Here is a 10231-nt window from a genome sequence, read left to right on the forward strand (position 1 = left end):
TAAGTTTTATCACAAACTAGTTATTGCATAAAAATATAGTGAATCATAATAAGTAGGGATCAGTAAGAAATCATATGGCTTCATTTTTTTGCACTTTAAAAAAAAGAACAGCTTTGCAACAAATTTTACCCAAAAATACCACCTGTAATGATGCTGTGCCTTGGTTAAACGAAGCGAAAAGTCAGAATGATTCAATGTACAGTGAATTTTAAAAATTTCTAAATTCACCTGCATTTCGTCTGCCTGCCGTAAGACCCGGTAGCACTAGGTGCACGGCTCCAGAAATTTCAGACAGCCAAGGTAATGACGGTGGATTCACGAATCTGTTGTTTCTATTACAGTTTGCCCACTGCACCATGCTATCCATCATTCAAGCCTTTCTTGTTCTTCATGAAGGATAATTGATAGCTGTGGTGCTTTATAGTTGTGGTGTGGGTCACTGCCTGAACATGTGATTTTAACAAAGTGTACCGTAAGATCAGGTTAGTAGTCAAGGAGTCATCTCTAGCATTTATTAATGCTGTATAGTCATTTTATAGTCTTACCAGCTTAGTTATTTGTACGGTAATCATGTCTTTCAGGGGTTGGATACAGTCTGGGGGGTTCCACTCTTAATGATAAACTCTCCAGTGATGTTTCATCTTACCATTTAGGCTTTTAGAAATGCAGTTGAAGCCTTTAACAGTTGGTGTGATAGTTTTAAAAACAAAGATGATAATTATTTTTAGAGGTGTTTATCGCGTACGAAAATGAGTGATATTTGTTCTATGCAGGAGTGTAATATAGCTAGCTAGCTGGGCATAAAAAGTAGACAAACTAGCTATTTAAAAAATTTAAACAAAAGTAGGGATCAATATAAAAATACACACGCTACAGAAAGTAAGGAAACAAGAAATGTTATAGCTGAAATGAGAAACGATCCACGCAAAAAAAAAAGTAAGGAAACAAGATTAGATGGCTACTTGCTAAAATGAGACACATTTTATTCCCTACTTTTGGCTAACATTTTGAAATGAGACTATCAAATTAGCCAAAAGTAGGGATTAAAATGTTTCTCATTTTAGCAAGTAGCCATCTAATCTTGTTTCCTTACTTTTTGTTGCATTGATCGTTTCTCATTTAAGCTGTAACATTTTTGAGCTTGTTTCCTTACTTTTTGTAGCATGTGTATTTTTATATTGATTCCTACTTCCTTTTAAATTTAAAAAAATTTTAAATAGCTAGCATTGTTGTGATTCAGTCATCAAATTTCTGTATGACTGCACACATTTTGTTATACACATGCATACTATTAATGACACACTTACTAGCTTTCCTTTAAACTCAGTGCATGGGTTCATACACTTGAACACATCTCAATAAATTCAAACAAGTATCAGCAGTGTAGACATAAGCAATGAGAATTAAAAACCAAATACCATCAACTGTTTTTCTTTTACTTAAATGAGGAAAATAGCGAGCCCTGCAATATTGATTTACCGTATATCAATTAAATTTGGCGGTGAACTAAATTTGGCGAATTGGCGATTCGTCACTAAACCGCCAAATTTAAATTTCGTCAATATTATTTTCAAACCTTGGGTCAAGCAGTTGTTGAAGTATAATAGGTTTTCAACAAACCTTTGTTGATACTGCTGAAACTGGTAAATTAGTGTGGTTCCACGCATGCAAATAGTGTGGCTTGCCATAGTACTTGATTAGTGGGCGTGGCTATACATAAGCTTTCAAACGGCAGCAGACATGAATTCATGCGCAGCCATTGATAAATGGGCGAGTATATCTACAGACAGCAAATAATCCTGAAAGTGGGTGTGGCCACAATATTCGAGTACAATAGCGTCTGTGGAAGCAGGACCCGAATATTATTCAAAGCGAGTCAGTACAGCGTCGTACTTACGCCATTCTACAATTTTTCAGTGAGAGCATTTCGCCAAATTAAAATTTCGCCAACTGCAATTTTATAGCAAATCGCCAAATATTCGTTTCGCCAATATTTGTTGTTATACAGTATATAACATAACATACAGTAAGGTATGCATTCTTACAAGAAAATATATGTTGAAACAGTCAGTATTATAAGCACTGGAGTTACAAAACCAATCACAGCAACTTCCACTGCATCCAAATTTGATGAAATACACAATGGGAGAAATAAACTAAATCCAAAAAATCTTGATAAATAGAAATGCTAGAAAGGAGTTACAAATAAAATTTATGTTTAAGATATTAATGATCATACCCATTGTAATTCTCCATTATTAGTTCCAGTGTTATAAACATAACCTACAAACTGAAATAAGGTTCAATACATGCACAGTATTACTAGCTACTGCAATTACACTTTCTGCATTTGGCTCGACACACTGAAAGTAATTATGCTATAGTATCTATTTTTGACATATTATTTATTGCTAGGATACAGTGAAGAGTTGATTATATGAGATCAAATGTTTCCTTGACATATTGTCTTACTTAACTGGCCTACACAGAAACAATGCTTGATCATAGTACTTTCAATTACACTAGTCCCTCGATCCTATAAAAGAAGACTATTCATTTACATTCTATTTAGTTACTTAATTAGAGCATATACGCTTATTCTAATAGAATGCACACTCCTTCCTATCAAAACACTCTAATTGGACAATTCATTATCATAAAATGTTGAACCAAATTGTTTTAAAAATTGATAAGGACATCCTTTGCAAATAGCCAAAGTAGTCTTCTATAGACCTCCACGTATGAGCCGAAACTGTTTTGGTTGCTGTATCACCACCTAGTGTTGGGACAGGCTACCTGTTGACTATCAGCACAACTTTACAGCTTATAGTTCCTTCACTTTAATCACAGAAAACTGTGTGCACAAAATGCCAGCACGTTACAATTGCTAGTTCTTATGCAAACTGCTTTTACATGAAGGTTGAACAGTAGGAAGTAAACCATTGCAGCCCTGAGATTATAACTAGTTATGTGGTGTTGATTAATACACTTTGATTACAACATACGTACTTGGATGAAGAACAGAAATCCTTTCAGTGCATTTGGTAGACGGACATTCAAGTAAATAATTAACACCGAAACAGTCACAATTAAAGGACCTGGTGACAAGAAATATTACAAGCATCATTAACAACATCAGTACAGTGAAACCTGTTCTATTCTGGTCACATATGGACCTGCGGAGGTGGGTGATTTCGGCAGGTCACCTTGAACATAAATACCGAATTTGTCATTTTTACAATTAGCGGTCTATCTTTTCATAAACTGACTTGATTAGACAGATTTCACTGTATATCCATTTAACACATGTATGTTATTGCACACATCCAAGTATCTATACACTATATTAGAAACCTGAAGAATGGTACAATAATCACAGATACATGCAATAATTGCTTTAGACTATGTCTCATGCGATTCTGGTTGCTCACTTAGTGCCAATGTAACTCACTGATCAGGGGCATAGCCAGGATTTTTTGAAGGGGAGTTCTAACAGCAGTATTGAGTTACCAGAAGCAGGGGACTGGGGGCACAGCCCCAGCCACTGAGAGACTTTCAATATTTTAATGAATCAAAACTCTATATTTTATGCAAAAATAGTACATTAATTATAATGCACAGCTATATAAGTGCCTCTGGGATGAAGCTTGTACTATACCTAGTGGAAACAGACAGCATAACACATAGACACATATTGACATCTGTAAGTGATAGTTATCTCACTGGAATAGGAACCATGAATCCACTGATAAAATTGGAACAACTTACAATCAAAACATCATGACTACAAAATATGCATAGCATGGATTCATTCTGCATGCCCAAGTGATAAGTACTGGCATTCTATATCCTTAAACACTGCACACCAAAGCTATAGCAGCATAAGGTCATGCTCAGTTTTGCATTTATTAAATGTTAGAATGTATGAAAAACTCCACTAATGAAGTTCCTTAACATAATGGATATTTACATGCATGTTCTATTAGAGTATATGCGACTGCTCTATTAGAGTATATACCTGACTGCTCTATTAGTGTATACAGGTGTATTGACCTTTTTTACAAGCTTTCTAGAGGGCTCATGTTACCTCTGTAAATCCTTACCTGAGAGATGAATGCAAGCTTTATCAATGGTTGTGCTGTGCCATACACTATATTACTCACTCATTTTGTCCTGCCACACTAAATGGTGTGTTAGGGTCTTGCTGTAAACTCAGAAGTCTAAATTTTACAGGGGGGGTTCCTGAACCCCTGGGACCCCCCCCCCCCCCTCCCTCCCTACGCCCCTGCTGATGAGCTCATAATGATTATTCTTATATAAACCAGCAATGATTTATACACTAGCAATGATTTCTAATGATTGATGTGACTACATTTAGTTAGGCAACACAAACATACGTGACAAGAAATTCACCGCGGTATTTACTTTCCCTATAATCATGGGAGATGTTTATAATAAATAGCTAAATTTCAAAATATGCTATGCGTGACATAGTCTAAACATACTATGAAATGAACAATAATATAATTCTATATATTGTATATATATTAGTATAGCGGCACAACCAAAAAATTGTGCACTTTTTCATAAAGCCATGAAACTTTCCACATAAATAGTACTCCTCATGATATGTAATTTTAGATATAGTGCCATCGCTGAGTTGACCTTTGGTGACTTTTACGGCCATTTTTGTACAGAAAATTGATCATTTTTGTCTTTAACTCCCTGAGGCAGTAATTAACTTGGTACCAAACAAAGGATTGTGCTGATAGAAACAACTTGGTTTTTATTTGAAGTCAATAGGTGATTTCATTACAAGTTATGATTATTTTTACTAGCTGCAAAATTTGATAAATTTACCTACCCTCAAGGTGTGAATTACCTGTGGGCAGATTATTATGCATAAATTCATCAAATTTTACAGCTAGTAAAAATGATCATAACTTTATAATGAAATCACCTATTGACTTCAAGTTGTTTCTATCAGCACGATCTTTTGTTTGGTACCATGTCTTAAAAAGTTAATTACTGCCTCAGGGAGTTAAAGACAAAAATGGTCAATTTTCTTTACAAAAATGGCCGTAAAAGTCATCAAAGGTCAATTCAGTGATGGCACTATATCTAAAATTACATGTCATGAGGAGTACTATTTATGTGGAAAGTTTCATGGTTTTATGAAAAAGTGCACAATATATCGCCAATTTTGGGGGCTACGCCGCTATACTATATGCACAATGACACTTACAAATGATGACAAAGACAACTATATCAGATATTCCACATGTTCTACACTCAATCAGGTTGAGTGCAGTGCCACGGGTAGTGTCCTTGGGACATTTTTCACACAAAAATCCTGTAATATACCACTTCAGTAAAGCTAGAAAATATACAAGCATATCATGAGATATGGTAGTACTTATATTAATGCTAAAGTTTTCCAACAGAAAAGCAGTAGGATATTTATGATAAGGTAATGTGGTTGAGAAACATTGTCCAAATTAAATGTCTAAACCCAATTTAAAAACACCATACAAGCCTGTTTGTTCTTCTTCTGGTTTTCCATGTATACATATAAGCTGGTTACTTCCAGATGCATGCGCTTTCCAATAATATGTATGCAAACCAGTAACACTGCAGTCCTAATTTTTGAAATAGAAAACAAGGCTTTACATGCTTTTGTTACACTACAGGTACTGCCCATACGTAGCAACAGCAGCAGCAACAGCAGCAGTAGCAGCAGCAAGCAGCAGCAGAAAGCAGCAGCAAGCAGCAGCAGAAAGCAGCAGCAAGCAGCAGCAACAGTAGTAGTAGGTTTCTGTGTACTGAAATCTATACCCGGTTACAATTTACAGGAAAGCATTTGTATTGCATTGCATATTTACTTCAAAGTATATAGTGGTAACAATGAAATATTTAAATACATCATACACTGATGGATGAGTGACTTTACCAGTTCTTCCTTGATTACATTGCTGATCAAGATCATCATCCATTACTAGACATCCTGATAACCTTCCCTCTTGTGTACAGTTTTGATAAGATGGTGGAATTCTTGCTGTTACAAAGTATCCATCAGAATCAAATCCTCCATATCTAGTTGTCTGCATATATGGATAAAATACTGTAAATGTAATATCACATCAGAAACAGACAACCGAAACTTAAAACATCTTTGTTGAGTATTTCTCAAAGTAGATGCAAAATTAGCTGTAAGAATATCTAATCCAAAACAGCCAAGCTGTAAAAAAAGAGTGCGGCCCTGAGAAAGGCTATGGTGAAAAAAGATGTGAAATCCAAGGTGGTGGCCAAGAAATGGCTGTGATGGTAGGTTAATGGTAAAAATTTTAATAACGACAGTTCAGGTGAATTTTGTGCCTTTTCACCATGGCCTTTCTCAGGGCCGCACTCTTTTTTTACAGCTTGGCTGTTTTGGATTAGATTTCACTTCTTTTTGTATTTGTATACCCCAAAGCCGGCCTATGGCAGGCTTTAGGGATTTTTAACCTGTCATTTTTTCTTTACTACAGGAAGAAGAAAAGATGAAGCAGGGTGATTTCTTTGTAGCTGACCTCTCTGCAAGGTGATCCTTCTAGCTGATCTCTCTACTGGATGACTTGTTTGTAGCTGAACTCTCTACAGGGTGATTTGTTTGTAGCTGAACTCTCTACAAGGTAATTTCTTCTAGCTGATCTTTCTACAGGGTAATTTGTTTGTAGCTCAATTCTCTACAGGGTGATTTGTTTGCAGCTAAACTGCTGAATTCTCTACAATGTAACTTCTTCTAGCTGAACTCTCTAAGGGTGGCTTGTTTCTAGCTGATCTCTCTACAGGGTGACTTGTTTCTAGCTGAACTCTCTACAGGGTGATTTGTTTGTAGCTGAATTCTCTACAAGATAACTTCTTCTAGCTGATCTTTCTACAGGGTGATTTGTTTGTAGTTGAATTCTCTACAGGGCAATTTGTTTGCAGCTGAACTCTCTACATGGTAGTTTCTTTGTAGCTGAACTCTCTACAATGTAACTTCTTCTAGCTGAACTCTCTACAGGGTGACTTGTTTCTAGCTGATCTCTCTACAGTGTAACTTGTTTCTAGCTGAACTCTCTACAATGTAACTTCTAGCTGAACTCTCTACAGGGTGACTTGTTTCTAGCTGAACTCTCTACAGGGTGATTTGTTTGTAGCTGAATTCTCTACAGGGCAATTTGTTTGCAGCTGAACTCTCTACATGGTAGTTTCTTTGTAGCTGAACTCTCTACAATGTAACTTCTTCTAGCTGATCTCTCTACAGGGCAATTTGTTTGCAGCTGAACTCTGTACATGGTAGTTTCTTTGTAGCTGAACTCTCTACAATGTAACTTCTTCTAGCTGAACTCTCTACAGGTGACTTGTTTCTAGCTGATCTCTCTACAGGGTGATTTGTTTGTAGCTGAACTCTCTACAAGGTAACTTCTTCTTTCTACAGGGTGATTTGTTTATAGCTGAATTCTCTACAGGGCAATTTGTTTGCAGCTGAACTCTCTACATGGTAGTTTCTTTGTAGCTGAACTCTCTACAATGTAACTTCTTCTAGCTGAACTCTCTACAGGATGACTTGTTTCTAGCTGATCTCTGTACAGGGTGACTTGTTCCTAGCTGAACTCTCTACAGGTGATTTGTTTGCAGCTGAACTCTCTTACATGGTGGTTTCTTTGTAGCTGAACTCTCTACAATGTAACTTCTTCTAGCTGAACTCTCTACAGGATGACTTGTTTCTAGCTGATCTCTCTACAGGGTGATCTGTTTGTAGCTGAAGTCTGTACAGAGTGGTTTGTTTGCAACTGAACTCTCTTACATGGTGGTTTCTTTGTAGCCGAACTCTGTACAAAGTGACTTCTTCTAGCTGATCTATCGACAAGATGACTTGTTGCTAACTGAACTCTTTACAGTGTAATCTGTTCATAGCGTGAACTTTCTACTGGGTGATTTGTTTGCAGCTAAACTCTTTGCATGATTGTTTCTTTGTAACTGAACTCTCTACAAGGTAACTTCTTCTAGCTGATCTCTCTACAGGATGACTTGTTTCTAACTGAACTCTCTACAGTGTGATCTGTTCATAGCGGAACTTTCTACTGGGTGATTTGTTTGTAGCTAAACTCTTTGCATGATTGTTTCTTTGTAACTAAACTCTCTACAATGTGACTTCTTCTAGCTGATCTCTCTACAAGATGACTTGTTTCTAACTGAACTCTCTATAGTGGATCTGTTCATAGCGGAACTTTCTACTGGGTGATTTGTTTGCAGCTAAACTCTTTGCATGATTGTTTCTTTGTAACTGAACTCTCTACAAGGTAACTTCTTCTAGCTGATCTCTCTACAGGGCAATTTGTTTGTAGCTGAACTCTCTACAGGGTGATTTATTTGAGCTGAACTCTCTACATGATGGCTTCTTTGTAGATGAACTCTCTATTAGGTACCTTCTTCTAGCTGATCTGACTACAGGGTGACTTGTTTGTAGCTGAATTCCCTACAGAATAACTTGCAATGTAATATAACTGCGTAAATTATACATGCAACTGAATGCTTTATTAGGGTGACTGTTCTATTAGAGTATCTCGATCTCGCATTTGCTGCACGTAGTTGGTGGGGTCTATTCTACGGAACGGAACGGAACGGAACGAAACGGAACGGAATGATGGACTAAACTGCGGAACGGAATGCTTTCTCAGATTGAAGCTTGCAGCTTACCATTGCTGTACCTGTTATCAGTGGCACTTCCAGCAGGTAATCAAACGTACCCCAAGAAAGATAAAACGAATTTAAGGATCGATTGTGGGTTCTTGTTGGTTGTCATTAGTAACGAAGTACTAATTGTGGGAATAGCTGACTCAATGTATTCATCTTCGGATATATCAAGTAGGGAACTTAATGCATGACTTGTTTACTAGTATGTGAGTTATTTTTACTTAATTTGACTTTAGAATGTACAGTCTGAGGCCCAGCCTTTCTAATCGGCATAAATCAGTATGTGTTTAGCTACACTACAAAGGAAACAAGTATGGTGACAAGCTGAATCAACTCAGTCTAAGCAGAATCTAAAGGAATTTTGTGCAGTGTGTGAGGAGCAAACATTCAGATACCTCAAGGAGGCTATACTGATTGTGTGAACATCAATGATTCATTAACAGAGTAGTGGACTATTGTCAGATATCTCAGCCTGAGTACTGAGTTGAATTCTGGATGGGGTCTATTTTACAGAATGGAATGCTTTCTGAATCAACTTGCAGCTTGGATAGCTGCTATCATTGCTGAAATTGCATTTTATCAGTGGAACCTCCAGGAAAATGAAATAGGATAATTATAAAACATTAATTAAGTGATTGTTCTACTACCTGATAAATTAAGCATGTCTCTTAAATTTATTTATTGCATGACCAAGGCAAGTTATGTTACTACGATACAGTAGCCGATTGGATGTCAGTTGTTTCTGCTTATCTTGACAAGATAAATAGTTTAGAAGACCACTCAATTTCTTCAGTTTCAGAGGATTATATCCAGAGAAATTAACTAGAAAGTTACTGGTGACATGAAAATGCTAGGTGATCATGACTTTATTCAGTCTAATAAACAGAATATATGGTTGATTGAGTGAGGTATCACTTTCAGAATGTTCAGACGACCAGTGATGAGATGCATGGATTCATCGAATTTTTGTTGCGGTTGGAGACATTAAATATCCAAAAGCAAACTGACTGTATAATATTAATTCACTTTCTTTATATTTTCTCAATTTTGAGCCTGTATACAAATAATTGAATCTTTCCTAGTCAATAGAAATCCTAGAATAAGATGGGAGAGAAACTTATCTTTGTTTACCTATACTGTACAACCAAGAGTTCGTAATATTTGTATGGGGGAGAGTGTCTAACTCTCAGTATGGCCTGTACAAACACCCGGTGTAAAGTTCACCTTTCATCAAATCAACACCTTTACTGGGGATAGAAAACTGTTGATTAGTGTTGCAGAAGAAGGTAAAGCCTTTGTTCTGAAATAAGGCCGAGGTGTTACTTTAAGCAGGGTGTTTGGTGAATGCATTCAAGTTAGACACTCTCCACCTTATTATGAACTCTTGGTACAACTTCAAAGGAAAATGAAGAAAACATACAGATGAATCAATAAAATCACTACAGTAAGGTGAATTACAGACTAGTGAGATCTTGGTTAATTAATGACAGTGGTTGGAGATTAAGTGTGG

At 36.5% G+C, this 10231-nt stretch overlaps 1 protein-coding gene across 1 annotated transcript; it reads right to left on the bottom strand.

The window, feature by feature from the left end:
• Nucleotides 1–1323: 1323 nt before the first annotated feature.
• Nucleotides 1324–6107, bottom strand: LOC136248363 (uncharacterized). Its single transcript, XM_066040149.1, has 6 exons — nt 5951–6107; nt 5246–5353; nt 3010–3098; nt 2240–2290; nt 2046–2188; nt 1324–1462 (listed from the first exon to the last, which is right to left on the bottom strand). Exons 1-6 carry the CDS (start codon nt 6105–6107, stop codon nt 1324–1326), a joined length of 687 nt encoding a protein of 228 aa, XP_065896221.1.
• Nucleotides 6108–10231: the final 4124 nt, after the last annotated feature.

This window comes from Dysidea avara, chromosome 3 (assembly GCF_963678975.1).
Source record: "Dysidea avara chromosome 3, odDysAvar1.4, whole genome shotgun sequence".
NCBI lineage: Eukaryota > Metazoa > Porifera > Demospongiae > Dictyoceratida > Dysideidae > Dysidea > Dysidea avara.